At 52.7% G+C, this 15133-nt stretch overlaps 5 protein-coding genes across 5 annotated transcripts; 1 reads left to right on the top strand and 4 right to left on the bottom strand.

Moving 5' to 3' along the window:
* Nucleotides 1-501: 501 nt before the first annotated feature.
* On the bottom strand, nt 502-6673 carry AYO21_10044 (hypothetical protein; the record flags this gene model as incomplete). Its single annotated transcript, XM_022659969.1, has 2 exons — nt 502-6323; nt 6385-6673. 2 exons carry the CDS (start codon nt 6671-6673, stop codon nt 502-504), a joined length of 6111 nt encoding a protein of 2036 aa, XP_022507762.1.
* A 768-nt stretch (nt 6674-7441) lies between these two features.
* AYO21_10043 (hypothetical protein) lies at nt 7442-8140 on the top strand (the record flags this gene model as incomplete). The annotated part of the gene is made up of 1 exon (XM_022659968.1): nt 7442-8140. One exon carries the CDS (start codon nt 7442-7444, stop codon nt 8138-8140), a length of 699 nt encoding a protein of 232 aa, XP_022507761.1.
* A 726-nt stretch (nt 8141-8866) lies between these two features.
* AYO21_10042 (hypothetical protein) lies at nt 8867-9619 on the bottom strand (the record flags this gene model as incomplete). The annotated part of the gene is made up of 1 exon (XM_022659967.1): nt 8867-9619. The coding sequence occupies one exon, from the start codon at nt 9617-9619 to the stop codon at nt 8867-8869; it is 753 nt and encodes a 250-aa protein (XP_022507760.1).
* Nucleotides 9620-11146: 1527 nt separating this feature from the next.
* Nucleotides 11147-11869, bottom strand: AYO21_10041 (3,4-dihydroxy-2-butanone-4-phosphate synthase; the record flags this gene model as incomplete). Its single annotated transcript, XM_022659966.1, has 1 exon — nt 11147-11869. The coding sequence occupies one exon, from the start codon at nt 11867-11869 to the stop codon at nt 11147-11149; it is 723 nt and encodes a 240-aa protein (XP_022507759.1).
* A 1242-nt stretch (nt 11870-13111) lies between these two features.
* Nucleotides 13112-15109, bottom strand: AYO21_10040 (hypothetical protein; the record flags this gene model as incomplete). Its single annotated transcript, XM_022659965.1, has 2 exons — nt 13112-14935; nt 14984-15109. 2 exons carry the CDS (start codon nt 15107-15109, stop codon nt 13112-13114), a joined length of 1950 nt encoding a protein of 649 aa, XP_022507758.1.
* Between the last annotated feature and the right edge of the window lie 24 nt (nt 15110-15133).

Genomic DNA, 15133 nt, shown 5'->3' with positions numbered 1-15133 from the left:
TGTTTTTTTTTTTTTTTTTTATGCGTAAGCATTCGTATGGGTTCTCTCTTTGGTTCGTGGGCTCGGAGTTGTGTATAAGGGACGGTGGTGGGGGTGGTGGTGGTGGTGGTGGTGGTGGGACATGTGGGTTCCCGACAGTGGGTAAATATCCTTCTACGAGTTCTATACGAGGTATACAAGTACCGGGCACGTGTGTATAGACACCTCTAGCTTCCTGAAGACCCTTAATGATTGGATTGAAAATCTGGTAGAAAACCTCTGCTCAAAGCGAGCCCGTAGATTTTATTGTACAGAACATAGTAGACACTCTTTCCCCCAATGCATACCCATTTCCATTTCCCATTTCACGGGCTGAAATACTCTTCAGCTCTCGCCCATTTTCCTTGTTCTAATCAGATGCCAGAGACCCAGCCCGCGGCTGCCGTTACCATTAACATGCAATAGGCCGTCATCCGTATATTGTTGAACTCCTTTGGCAGAGGATTTGAGCTTGCAAAGCCGCTATTGTGCCGCAGCTCCCTCGCCACGGATTCTCTTCCCTTGCCCACCATTATCCGTAATCTCACCATCCTCTCGAGCTCTCTTGTTTCCACCACCGGGAGTAAATTGAGCGGCTTGCGGGTTCAACGCTCCTCGGTTCGGACTATTGGCCCCTCCACCTCGGCCTGTCTGTTGATTACCGCCGGTGTGCACATTTGGGCCACCACCACGGCCGCCTCGGGGTGCTCCACGTCCTCTCGGGATGCCGCTTCCTCGACCACGATTCGATCCACCCCGTGGAATACCAGACTGAAGTTGGTGCATCAAGGCCGCCCCGGGTTGAGGCTGCTTTGCAGGTTCGGACTGAGCGGATTGAGCGGGCTGAGCAGGCTGAGCAGGCTGAGCAGGCTGCGCGGCCTTAGGCGGTTGAGCAGATTGAGCAGGACTGGCCTGTGGCGCAGGTTGCGGGGGTGGGTTTGGCTTAGGTTGCTGCGAAGCAGGTTGGGCTGCTGCTGCTACTTGCTCGGGAGCCGCATTCTGAGGTTGAATCGTCTCATCTGCTTTGACAGGGACGTTTGGCTTCGCGGCGCTCTGTGCGGTTGGAGTGGCCGGAGTAGCTGGAGGAGCTGGAGGAGCAGCCGGCTTTGGTGCTGCTGGAGTGCCCGTGGCTGTGGGTTTGGCGTCTTTGGCAACTTGCCACACCTCCCCAACCGGCTTTTCAGGAGTTTCCTCGGCTGCTTTTCTCACCACGTCCAGTTTCGCACTTGCCAGAGCTGCTCTGTTCTGAGACATGTTAAGTTTGACAGTTCCTCGCTTCTCTGCCAACTGCTCAGCATTTCTGACTTGCTCTTCGATTTTCTTCGCCGACTCTTCGTCGAACTGGAGTTTCTGATTCTTGAGCTCCTCTTCGTGCTTGCTGGTCATTTCTTGCTTTTCCTGAGCGAGCTTCTCTTCATACTGTTTGATCAAAGCCTCTTTCTCTGTTTCAAACTCGGCCTCCTTCTGCTTGATGACCGCTTCTTTCTCGGCCTTGAGCCGCTCTTCCATGTCCTCAGGCAGTCCCGCAGAAGCCCCTTCGTTCTGGGAGCTCTGGGATGCCGCTAGTTCTTTCCGAATGTTCTCCCTTTCTTTCTCTAATCCTTTGTTGATGTTGTTTCGGACAATGCGTCGCACAATTTCGTTCTTGTTCACGAGTAACTTAACTTTCTCTTCCGACAGAGACAGCAACACCTCGTCAGGAATCTCGCCGTTGGTCACAGGAGCAGGGGCGCCTGTTGGTTCTTCGGACGGCTTCTGCAGCTCGCTGGCAACAGGCACGGACGTAGCTCTGAGCGTCTCAAGTTCTTGTTGGTGCTGGGCATTCAGCTTCGCCGTCAACTCTTCAAGAGCAGCCACTTTCGCTTGCTGGGCTTGTTGCTTAAACTCGGCCAGCCGCTTATTGAGGATGGCCTCATTAGCTGCCACTCTTGATTTGAATCTCTCTTCCTGTGCAGAGTTCAATTCGTCCAGTTCCTTGGTCTTCTCTGCCAACGACTCCTCCAATTCTTTGATCCTAGCTGCCAGTACGGCTGTGTCGGCGCCAGTTGTACCGCTCACAGCTGAAGCGTCGTCAGTTACCGCATGTTCGCCATTGACTTGAACTGGTGCCGCGAGAGGAGGTGCTTCAGTGGCTGCGAGTTGTTCTTTCAGTGAATCTAGCTCTGTGTGCAACGCATCTCGTTCGGCCACGAGGGCGTCAAACTCGACCTTTCTTTCGCGTAGCGTATTGTTTTTCTCTTTGAGAACCCCTTTGAACTGCGTCTCCAATCTCGTCTTCAACTCGCCTTTAGCAGAGTCGACTGCTGCCTGTGTGCTCTCGATCTGTGCTTGAAGCGCTGTACGAGCCTCGTCGCGTTCGGCAACGGCCTTGTCGAGCTCTACCCGGACCTCGTCACGCTCTTGCTCGAGGGAGGTCATCTTCTCTCTAAGAGCATCCATTTCGGCTGGGTCGACACGGTCGTATTTGGAGAGAATATTCTGGGTGCGTTGTTGCCAGTGGTCCCGGTCTTCTTGACTCAGTTTCAATTCGCCCTCTTTCAACTCCAGTAAGTTCTCCAGCTCAGCAACACGGGCGTGCAAAGACTGAACTTCGCCTTCTAGCTCTTCCACGCGTCGAGTTTTCTCGGCCAATGCTTGAGTGGCCTGCTTTGCTTCTGCTCGCAGCGTAACACTACTTTCGCGGAACAGGTTCAACTCATTCAGAGTCTCGATAAGCTTGTTGTGGCTGAGAGCATTGCGTTCAGCATCGGCCTCAGATCGTCGTTGTTGGTCGAGCTTCAGTCGCGTCTCGTCCAGTTGCGACTGTGCAAAGTCTAGCTGTTGCCGTAGCCTCTTGGCTTCTTGGACCGAGAGCTGGTATTGAACATCGACGATATCCTTCTCCCGCCGGAGGTAGGTAATGACTTCTTGCAGTTTGTCAAGCTCCGCAGAGGGCTGGGCAGGCGCTTCTCCATTCACGTCTTCCGCCAGGGCTGCACGATCACGTTTCAGAGCCGTAATCTGCTGAGTAACGCTTTCAAGTTGACCGTGTAATAGGCTGTTCTGCTGGGCGAGCTCCTCACGTCGTTTTCTGAGGTCTGCAAGCTCTCTCTCATACCGCTCTCTCATGTCCTCCCAACTGGCTTGTTTCTTCTCAAGATCGGCCTTGGACGTTTCGGCTTGTGTTCGCAGGTCAACCATCTGTAGTTTGAGTTGATTGGCTTCGTCTCTGACTATGTGGAGTGTCTTGGCTGCTTCGGCGTGCTTCAGCAGCTCAGTCTCATAGTTTTGTTGAGCTTCTGTGGCAATTTGGGCTTGAATTTTCGAAGCCTCAAGATTGAATTGAGCTTGCTCTGCACTCTTTTCCGCCTCTTCCTTTAGCCGCTCAATCTCGGATTCGAAACCTGCCTTCTGCTCATCGAGTTTTCGACCAAACTCGGCTTGTTCGTCCCGCAGGCGTGACAGTTCTTGATTGGTGGTATTGAGTTCAGCGGAGATATCCTCGATACGTTGCTCGAGATCCTTGATCTTTGCGTCTTTCTCAGCAAGGGCAGCCTCTGTTTCTTCGCGATACTGGTCGTTAGTTTCGCTCAGTTCTTGAAGGCGTTCTTCGCTCGACTGGCTAATGTTCTTGTAGACTTCCACCTGCTCGTTGGCACGTTCAAGTTCCGAAACCTTGAGCTCAAGATCACGCTTGAGTTCCGACACTTCCACAGCAAGTTCTTGTTCTTTGCTCAAAGCGTTGTCCTCGGGACCGCTTGCCTCTGTTGTAGGTTCTACGGGCTTGCTCAGCACTTCCAAGCGCTCTTCAGCAGACCGGAGTTCCACCGTGAGCTCATCAACCCTGGCTTGCAAATGGTCTCTAGCCGTCTTTGCCGATGCCAATTCCTCTTTCGTCGTGCTCAGGCTGGTAACGAGGTCATCGATTCGCTTCTGCGCTTGTTCATGCTCATATTCCCGTCGTAAAGCAGTCTTTTTGGTTCCTTCGATTTCGTCATTGAGCTTTCTCTTGGTTGATTGAAGTTCTGACTCTAGTGACTCAATTTGGGATTGCAGTCGACGTCGTGTTTCGGAATCTGCCTGCTCACGCTCATTGATGATTGTCTGCAGACTTGCGTTGAGCTTGTCCAATCGGCTTCGCTCGTTTCGCAAAGATTCATTATCCTCGATCAGCCGACGTTCGACGCTCTTCCACAAGTCTTTTTCGGCCTTCAAATTTGCTGAATCGCGGCGCAGGCTGTCCAGGAGATTACGCGCCTCAACAAGCTCTTCAGCAACTTGCTGGGTCCTGAGCTCATTTTTGGTAGCATTTTCCATGGCGATGTATGACCGCTTCTGGACCTCACTGTTTTCGTTTTTTAGAGAGTTATAATTAGCTTGTAGCATTTCATATCGCTGGTTTGCAGCCGTCAATTGCCCGACAGTCCGACTGATTTCAGTTTGCAGCTGAGAGTTCTTCCTGCTCAGCTCGGCGACCTGATTTTTGAGGGCAGTGTGGTCAGTCGAGGCTTCCTGTCGATACGAATCGAAATGATGTTGAAGATCTTTGAGTAGCTTGGCGTAGTCGGATTCGCCGCCAGTTACTGAGCCTGCTGGAGACTCTCCACTGGGGACTGGCAACGATCGGGAGAAGTCGTTCGGTTGAACCTGGCTAGGCAAGTGACCTCGCCTAGTCAGCATGTTCCGGAACATGTCTCTTTCCTTGACGAAGCTCTTGGTCTGGGCAACCATGGTCCTCAGTTCGTCCTGGTATGAGGCAATTTGTGCGCGAGCCTGTTCTAGTTCGCGGCTGAGAGCATGATTCTGTTGTTCTCGATCCTTCGCTTCGTTGCTCTCTAATTCGCTAACTAGATTTCGGATCGTCTTCAGCTGATTCTCATTCTGTTGCTGCAGTTCGGTGATGTTTCTGAAGACAATGAGTCGTTGGTTGATTAGTTGCTGATTTTCGGAGAGATTTGCCATGTCCTGCGACATTGCTGCCTCACTCTGTCTCTCCAGCTCCTCAAAATCTTCTCGAGTGAGGGCTTCGCCTCGTTCGCGCACATATTGCTCGACGAGAAGGTACCGAATTTCTGAACCCTTGTCTCGAAGCTGTTGAGCCAGAACTTCGACCTCGCGTGATTTGCTCTCAAGTTGGCCTTGGCAGTTCCTCAACTCCTTCACGGTGGTATCTCGCTCAGCGTTTGTCTTGTCGACAATCGCGGACATCTCGATAACTTCGCTCTGCAATAGAGCGTGATCAGCGCGTAGCTCCTCAATTTCAGGCTTGTTGTTTTCCAGTTCGTCGACCATAGCGTCAAGGTTCTCCTGCAACTGCTCTCTAGCACGCTTCTCGCTGGCTAGCTCAGCTTCAAGCTTCTTGTACTCCGAGAAAAGTTGAGTCATGGTCATCTGGGACTTTCCTCTCGATACGGATGCTGGAGAGAAAATACCGCTAGGCGTTCCAGGTCGAAGTGGTGTCGTGATGCCTGAGCCGTTGGTTGCACGTTGAGGAGTGCTCTGTCTTGCCGTTCGAGCCTGCTCGAGTTCACTTGACATCTGATGCAGAGACTCCTCGAGTTCGGCCACACGTTGTTCAGCAGCGACCCGGTCATTGTGCTCGGTTTCGACCTCGGCGCGGATGGTGCCAATCTCTTCGGCAGCCTCCTCGCGGGCTTCCTCCAAAGCAGCAGAGAGCTCTTGGACGCGCTGTTTAGCTGTCTCGGCAGAAGCCGCTTGCAGCTCAGCCAGACGGTTCACACTCTCCAGTTCCACTCTGAACGCATCCTCGGCAGATATCTTTTCTTCTCGCATCTTCTGCATTTCCTCCAATGTTTCCTCAAACCTAGCCGTCTGCTCCTCCAGGCGTTGTTTGAGCGAAGTCTCGGAGCGTCTCAGAGTTTCGGCTTCAGATATGTACTGCTCATTCAACCTTGAGAGTTCTGAGATTCGTGCATTCTTTTCCTTCCGGAAGTTGGTGTGCTCTTCGGCCTTGATCTTCCGCTCAGTCTCTAGCCATTCATTGTTTTTCTTGAGCATTTCAACCTCTTGCTGGAGTGACTGCTCTTTGAATTTCGCACTCGCAACGGTCGCATTTGCGGCCTGCACCTGCAGCTCCAATTGGTTGATTTCTTTTCTGAATTCGGCGATCCTTGAATGCTGCGTCGAAAGGTCCTCGGAAATATTCTCATACGCGGCATTCTTAGCTTCGAGCAAAGCCAAGGTGTCCCTGTTGGACGCTTCCAGGGAGGAGATACGTGACGTGAGGGTGTTGATTTCGGAACTCTCATTTGCTTTGGCAGCACGGTATTGCTCGAGCTCAGTCTCCAATCTTGAACGTGTATTTTCTGTGATATACATGTCAGCAAGTCTCGCAAGGGATAGCGAGAATCATCATCATCATCGTACCCGAAGTTTGCAACTCGACGCGCAGTTTACTTGACTCCGCAAGGGCCTTGTCGCGCGAGTTTTGTAAAACTTTTGCCTTGGACTCACTTGTCCGAACAACGGTCTCGAGTTCGATTTCGAGTTTGACCTTTTGAGACTTGGTCTGCTCAAACTCTTTCACCTTGGCCTCAATCGCGCGAAGAAGAGCAGTCACGAGCTCGGGCGTTGGCTGAGTGATGAGGGACGTGAGAGACGTTTCAGGAAGCGAGGAGAAGGCAGCGATGCCCCGAACGTCCACTTCGGCTGCCATCGTGATGATGGAGGGTTTGTAGCGTCGTAATTGTTTCGTCAAGGGCGGAGGAGGGAAAGATGAAGTATAAGTGAAGAATGCGCCCACCACAAGCGCAACTTCAGGGTGAGATGAAAGTCACTTCGGCCCGTCTCACCATGGCGCAAGAAGCTGCTTGCGCAAGCGACGGATAAGAAGAAGAGAGGGAGCGAACGTGGTGAATGGCGAGAGGTGGAATGTTGCAGGGCAAGATGAAATTGGAGATGCACGAGAATGAATCTCTAAACAGACAGAAGCGGGCGGCGCGGGCAACTGAAAGAACGTGACTTGGGGGCTTTCCCACGGATCTCCTTGTAGGCGTTCGGCTAGCCTGCAGGAGCCTAGTTATGTAAGCCTAGTGGCCCAATCGTTTCCGTAGTAGCACCTGGGGCGTTCAGACTCGCTTTACCTGCCACCCCACCTCTCACCACGCCTATCGCCCCCGTCTAACTCACATGCATGACTTAACAGCCACGGAGGATCTCACATGCTTGATCAGCCTCCTCCAACTTCATCGCTCATTCATATGCTCAGTCTTCTTTGACAGGCTCACTCGCTCTGTCACCTGCTCGCTATTTCGAAATGAGATAGATTCTCTACCGCAAACGGAAGCGGATCCTTTGACTAGGCCTCCCTTTCCCTCCCTCCCTCACGCACGCACGCACCCGCACTCTCATTGCGCCGCAACCAGGGGGAATCACCAAACAAAGAGAAGCACATTCGCACTCTGAATAGCCTCAGCCACTGAATATGACATCCTTCTACGCACCACCGGTGACCGATCCGGCGGGGACAGATGTGCGCACCAACGCTGTGTACGCCGTTGGCCGCTTGCGCGAAAAGTTCCCCGAGCGCATCTCAGCCTCTGACCTGATCACCTTTGTCTTGCCCGTCCAGAGACGGGATGAGACCACTGTCCAGCATTTCCTGGCCGTCCTCAACGCCAACTCAAAAGTCACATATGACAAGGAAACAGACAGTTTCCTGTTCAAGCCGGAGCACAACATCACCGATGCCGACTCCCTACTCCAGTTCCTGCAGAAGCAGGAGACGGCGATGGGGATTCAGGTGTCGAAACTGAAGGATGGCTGGGCCGATGTTGAAGACGCCATTGACAAACTCGAGACCGAGCACCGATTGCTCGTAACTCGCAACAAGAAGGACCACCACCCGCGAATGGTCTGGATCGACGACCCTACCCTCCACGCGCCGTTAGATCAAGAATTCAAGGACCTTTGGAACCAGATCCCCTTGCCGAGCGTCGAGGACACAATCAAAGAGCTTCGTAAGATGAATCACAAGTCTACGGGAGAGCCGGCTCGGACAGATCTGGCAGTGAAACCTAAGAAGGAGAAGAGGAAGGTCCGCAGAGGCCAGAAGATCACGAACGTGCACATGCAGGGTCTATTTAGGGATTACTCGGAGAAGAAGCCAGAGGTGAAGAAATAAGCAGGGACTGTGGCGTTATCATCTTGGTGGCGTTCTGCGATGACAGCACCATGATAATCTGTGCATGCTGATGTTGGGGTTTCTGCCCTTCTTTCCATGCAACGTGCACCTTTTGAGCTCGTCGCCACTCCCAGTGCTGGCTGACCACCAGATCTTATGCTCTCAACCCAACACAGTTTCTCTTGCACCCAAAAGTCACGGCGCTATCAGGCAGGCGTTTCGAGCTGGATAGGGACCGGGTGTGCGGACCTGGGCCTTTTGAAGCAGGGAAAATTGAGGACAACCGAAAAAAGGATACCCCCAAAATATATCAACCAGCTTTTTTATTAGCGCCTTATAGAGCACGGAATCATAAAGGTGTTGGCAAATAAAAAGAAGTTTTGTACCATATTCAGAGCATTCAAAGTATTCCATGCCCATACATGAGTAGATCCATTCATGGCGTAGCATACCATACCATACCATGCGTATATCAAGATATCAAGGTATCATATTCGGTGATGTTTTCCCCGGAACTCCGTGCCAATAAGGCAGTAAGGTAAGTACATACATACATACAGGCGTTAACGGTGTGAGTGAGGCATCATCATCCGTCATGCCCGCCGCACTTGACCGCCGTCTTGAAACAGTGAAAATTGAACATTTGAACAGGCTGTGTGTAGACGAAAAGTCAATGGCTAACCAAAACATCCAAACAAGAATTCATCGGCCAAACTGCACGGCCCGTCAGCTTTTCGTCTCGACGTTGACGCTGACGTCGACCATGCCCTCTTCTCTGAAGCGCGAGATGCTCCGGCTCCGATCCCCGTTGACGCTACGCTGGTCGACGCTCAAGGCGCGTGTTCTTGACCCCTGGGCCTCGCCTTGGCTGGTGAGACTGGCCCCGCGTTCCTGGACCATCGATACCGCAGGGTTGTAGTAGCTCGCGGCCTCGCCTTGCGCTTGCGCGGGAAGTCCTCCGGTACTGTTGGTGGCTTCCTCGTACCGCGGAGGCGGGGCGGAGAAACTGGCGACGCTGGCCGGTCGTTGCAGGTTCAGGTTGTTATCGTACCCGAATCCGTCCTGCGTGGAGCCGATGTCGCCGTGGTCAGAGGCGTTGGGATCCCACATCACGATGGCAGGTGCTTCTGCGTTGCCCAGCAGGGACTGGTTTTGGTCGGCCGTGGCGGTATAACCCCCACCACTACTGGCGCCGTATTTCAAGGGGTCGGTTGCTGGCGTGCCAGTTGTGGGGTTGTTGGATGTTGCAGATCGGAGGTTGATCGACCCATTTGCGGCTCTGTTGCGACGGAGTCGAAGGTGTCTGAAGATGAAGAAGCCAACAATGAGCCCAACGATGATAACCGTAATCACTATTCCAATAATTGCCGCTATCGGGATTCCGCTCCCTTTACCTGGGCCTCTGTCGCCGAAATCGCCTGGGCCACCATTGCCACCAAAGCCTTGTCGAGGGAAGAGATTTGAAATGGTGGGCGCCATTGAGTCTGTTGCTCAATGCAATGAGCAAACAATTCCTTCTGCTGAATTTTTCGAAACAAGCTTTTGCGATTTAGAACTTGATGGTGTAAGTCTGTACCAAGCGAACTGAGAGAAACGCCTGTTGCAATGCGGATTGAAAGCTGAGCTCTAGAGTCGGTGCTGGGATGATGCTGTGTGGTGCACTAGTTGCACTCAGTTGAAAGACAAATAGCCGAGACAATGTAGCAAAAGTAGAAGCGAAGAAATGCTGTAGGAGACAAGGGCATGTACTCCTAACTCCTATGTACGTACATATGTTATCGGTAGGCAGTCAAAGGAGAAAAGAGCCAAAGGGAGGGGAGGAGGAGAGTGAGAGACAGCGGCCGAACACGAGGCTCCTTATTTGGTCGCGAGAAATAGATACCACGGCAAGACAAGCCTCCAAAGATGTGTCCGACTCTTCCACGTGAGACTCAGCCGAGCTCCAGCGGAACTCACGAAAACAGCAAACCAGAAAGGCAAAAGCAAGGTGCAAGTAATAGGAATGAAGGAGAGAGAAGAACCATGTTCGGAGAGCGGAGGGGGCCTTAGGATCCAAATCCTTAGCAAATCCCAGGCTCGACTATCTTATTCGGGCGCATGCAACATGTCCGGCTTAGCGTGAGGCTGAGACTGGGGGCGATGCGATTTGGTGATAGTGGCTGCTGAAAGCGACACCGTCGGCCTTGTCGAGGCGTCCGTCGAAGATGGGGTTGGCCCAGAGGAGAGACGAGCGCCTGAAGAGGTACGAGGATATTGTTGAACTTGACTGAAGAGAAGCCTGTGGTGGCCTCTTTGCTATCTTGGAAGGTTAGCCAGGGTCCAAATCTAACTGATTGTTTTTTTGCCTGCATTAGGGGGGCGACGTGGATTTTTGAAGACGAGGTTGATCCTTGGGGAGGCAACCACCAAAATTGGTAAAATCCGACACAATTACCCCCCAAGCCTGCGCCTTGCCGCCCGGGGATGGACATGTACGAGTCCTCGTAGTCAGAGTGGTTCCAGCCCTGTTATGGAAGGATCGAGCGAGATTGATTCTTGGACAGTCCAGTCTCGAGTCACTTCACAAGGTGAATACCCTGCGGGTTGTGACAGTCATCTGTATAGTTTTGTTGGGCGAGATCCCATTCCAAGTGGTAGTAGGATCGGACGAGGAGCAAAACATGGGGAAGCGTCACCAGCGTGAGTTGCAATGGTACTCGTGTTGTATTAGCCCGTGGTGGATGCGACGATGCTATTAAGTGCTGAGGTGAGAAGAGGCCGAGAGACCGAGACACAGAAAATGCATGGGAGGAAAAGCGTGTAACAAGCAGGTCAAGCGGCTTGACGTCATCCACAGCCTGGCCTCATTTTGTGTTGGATTTACTGCGTGACTGGGATGAAACTGCGCTCTACGATGAGGTTGTCGGTTCCATAAGTTCAGTAGATTGCAATCATTCATTGTGCGCGATCTTATCTTCAATCCATGTCTAGCAATACGCTCGTGATTCTCGTGTTCAAAAGTCTTCATCAATGATGGCCATTAACCCCGTTGGTCACATGCCCATTGCCATTCCTGACCGTCTTCTCCTTCTGCACATAGTCGACCAGGTCTTCGATCGTACAAACCTTCAATCCCCACTTGCGACCGAACTCTAGACACGCATCGCGTCTCATCATACCGGGCTCGCGCATGGCGGCTTGTCCCGAGATAGGCTCTCCGTCATGGACCATTTCGCAGATGACCCCGACTAAGGGCTTGCCCGCTAGGCGACAGAACTCGACCGCTGCTTCGGTGTGGCCCGTTCTCTCCAGGACACCTCCGTCCCTGGCGCGAAGCGGGAAGACATGGCCGGGTCGGCGGAAGCTGTCGACGGTGGCTTTCTTGCTGGCGAGGGTGCGGCAGGTCAAGGCACGATCATGGGCTGAAATGCCGGTGGTGACACTCTCGTCATTCGAGTCAATCGAAATAGTATAGGCCGTACGGTTGGGGTCTTCGTTGTCCACCACCATCTGCGGGAGTGCCAGCTCAACAGCGAGTTGAGAGGTGATGGGAGCACAGATCAGACCGCTAGTGTAGCGGACCATGAAGGCCATCTTTTCGGTAGTGAGATCCTCGGCGGCGATGATCAGATCACCTTCATTCTCGCGATCCTGGGAGTCAAGTACCACAATGAACTCGCCGTTGCGGAACGCCTCGATGGTAGACTCGATGGAGTCGAAGCCCTTGGGCAAATTGCTGGGGGGCTGCATATTTCGTGGGACCTTGGTGAAGCGAGTTTGGCGACTGGAGGAGGCAGTAATGAGCTTTTATGTTCTCGTGAGCAGTCTGTGCTCTTCTTTCCTGTGTGCGTTTTTACTCCTGTGAAAATGGTCTCCTGTCTTTGCGACGTTCCCTCTCTTGGCTTTCCTGCAGCGAAACAAGGGCCACCAGACAGTGCCTGGGACAGCACTAAGTATCCCAAGCGATTAAGTAGATGTAACAGTCCTCCTCCTCACAACCTCTGCAAAAGGCTGATTGTCCGAGGCCGCCGAACTTTTTCTCTTCCTTTTTGTTTTGTTGTTGGTGCAATCCTTCGTAGACCAACCGAAGTCTGCAAATCCAAGAGTCCGAGACGGGGCGCAAAAAATATGGTCGGCCTTTTCTCTTGTTTCTCTTTTCTTCTTTTAAGACACGGCAATAGATACAATAGACTCCGTACACTGGTTTTTCTTGTCGGATTGGCAGGCCGACGTCCTGTAGATAGTTAGAAAATAAAAAAAAGCACCGGGGGTATCCTGGGTGGGTTTCGTTCACGGAGGCAGCATCGAGAGAGGTTTGAGGGAGGGAGAGGGAGAGAGGAGGGGTGTGGGAAGTCTCGGAATGATATACTGGCGGCGCCACTGGTTGGCAAAACTTCTGGAGAAAGTCGAGAACAACCAACGCCCGCGTCCGGGCAGATGGGTCAGCCTAGAGGCCGTGGCGGTCGCTAATACCGCGGTCCATTTGTCATGTGCCCGTCAAGAATTGGTCAGAAATCTTCAAGCGATGGTTGTCTTGGTTCGCAGTAGTAGCAAGTCAGCGCAGTCAGTGGTACAGATTTTTGGGGGATGAGGAGTTTTGCCTCGGCCGGAAACACTCGGGCGAGATGCTTCTGGCGCAAAAGCCAAATGGCGAGCGAAAGAGAGAGAAAAGCAACTCCGGTGTCATCCAAGTCACCCAGTCAAGTCTTTAGCGATGGCATTCTTCTTGGTCTGGCACTCTGGGCACCCGCGGGACCGCTCTTCTTTCAAGGACAAGTAAGCGAGACCCAAATGCTGTCTGGGTCGTACAACTCCAAGACTCCTAAAGCAAGCAATGACTCCCGCTGAGGAGCCCCTTCCCATTCATTATTCTACCTGAATGCGCTGCTCCAGTCGTATATTCATAGCCTCGTGCCAAATCAACAAGGGTGTCTATCCATCGCTTGGGCTTGATAACGAGTCTATACCCATCATTTCGCCCGCCGCACCGAATCAGTCGGCAAAAACGTCGATTTTCCGACCTCTTGGACCTTTCGATGGTGTCTCGACCTCGGCAATGTCGTCTTCGGCCGGTTCTCGAATGGAGTCTGAATCCCGCCCATAAGAGAAGAACCGTCCATCTCTCACTCGCTGCCAGATCTGTGCCATAAAATTGGACTCGTTCGATTCGGTCACAGGTGCACCCGCCTTGTTTGGTATCACAATTATTGTGTCTGCCTCATCTGAAGGCTGCGCTCCCTGCATATCCCTGTCTGCAGGACTGTTGGGTAAAGGTGGGTTGTCCAGATAGTTATTTATAGATATCTCCCTCTTCAGTTTGCTCCCGGAGCGAACCCCTGGTGTGAAAGGCGAGAAAGCAGGCCGCTTTGGTGTTCTTCGCTGAAAACCTCGGACGGGTGTCTGGTCGTTAGCCCTTTCAGCAGTGGTAGGAGGGCCAGGCGTCAAAGGAGAAAATGGTGGGCGGGTAGGCGATCCTCGCTTGCTCGGACTTACAACGCCGGCCTCATCTTCTGTCCCTGTCCGATGCGGACTCGTGAAAGGTGAAACTCGGGCTCTATTCGCCTGTGCCAGAGGTGAAAGTATTCCTCGCCCTGGGTACTCGGAAGGTATGGTAGCTTTCTTTGGAGCAGGCGTGTTCTTCCAAGGGGTGCTGGAAGAGACTTGTCTGGCTTTTGCAGGACGAGGAATGTCCACAGATATCTTCGTCTTCTTCTGAGGTCTATTCTCCTTCCCATCACATTCTTCCACGGACTTTCGTTTTCTTTTGGGTTGCTGCGACTTCGTCACTGCCAAATCGATCTCGCCTTGCCGGAGCCATAGATCATGTCGGCGTCTCTTCAAATCGTCCACCCAATCGTCGCAGTCCATTGCGATAAAGTCGTCGATAATGCCGTCCCACACACTCTCTGCTGGCCGGGTGCGATTGACAAAGATTACCCTTCCTTTGTTATTCTTGTGTGAATGGACAGCTTTTGCAAATTCCCGCACAATCTTCTGGAGCCCGAACACTTTCAGCGATGTTCCCATAATGATCAACACGTCGGGTTGGCAGCTGGCGTCGAAAGGGATCAGGGGTGTGAGCAAAGTGTTGGAAGGATGGTCTTCTCCATAGAGAACGATGTTCGGTCGAAGAGCGCCCACCGCAAGACCTCTTTTTCCGCTCGCTTGTCTTTCGTCACTCTTGTCTCTGCATTTTGGGCAGTCCGCCGCGGCTCCTTCCATATAGATCTCGGTCTGCTCGTCGGTCCAGGCATACTGGGTTGAACACATGGTGCACCGTAGCTTTTCCAAGTCACCATGCAGTTGCACGACTTCGCACCCTCCATCAAAGTCGGTGCCGGCTGTTAACGTAGGACGCGGAGCCCCGTAGTGCTTCTTCATGAACCTGCGTTTGTTTCCTTTCCCGCGTGCTAGGTCTGTCACAAGCCCTTCTCTTAGCTCGAGACCATCGATGTTCTGGGTGTAGCACCTCATCAACCGGCCACCGTCGCGTAGTACCCTGACGAATTTGTGGACGGAGCTCGTGGACCGTACCTCGTCGCGGATCTTTTGTCGGAGAGAAGCGATAAAGTGGTAGAACATTGTGGTGGATTCAGCATGCTGGAACACCCGGGAATCAAACAAATCCTGACCCTTGAGCCTCGACGACGGACTCGACGATACTCTTCTGCTTTTCGATTGAGATGAAGAACCATCCTCAGCCATGAGGTCTCTAAATCGGGTGTGGGTGGGAGTGGACGGCTCGGATGATGGTGGTGTCAGGAGCATGGTCTGCCCGGGGATCATGTTGTAGAGTCCATCTTTGGATCGAAAGTCCTTTGCACCGTTAATACCACTCTAAACAAAAGCATCGTCGATACGCACGGGAATGCCGCAGCTGGTACTGATGCCTGCGCCCGTCACAAGCAAGATCTTGTGCGAACCAGCCAGACAGTCTGCAATCTCTTGCAGGGCTCGGTCGTCCTCGCGCGTCACTTCTCGAAGTCCCATCTTGTTGAACGTGATGTCGCGCTG

This window comes from Fonsecaea monophora (genome assembly GCF_001642475.1).
Source record: "Fonsecaea monophora strain CBS 269.37 chromosome Unknown Scaff108, whole genome shotgun sequence".
In the NCBI taxonomy this organism is placed as follows: domain Eukaryota; kingdom Fungi; phylum Ascomycota; class Eurotiomycetes; order Chaetothyriales; family Herpotrichiellaceae; genus Fonsecaea; species Fonsecaea monophora.
The sequence above is the reverse complement of the archived record's forward strand: the minus strand, read 5'-3'. Positions and strand labels throughout refer to the sequence as shown.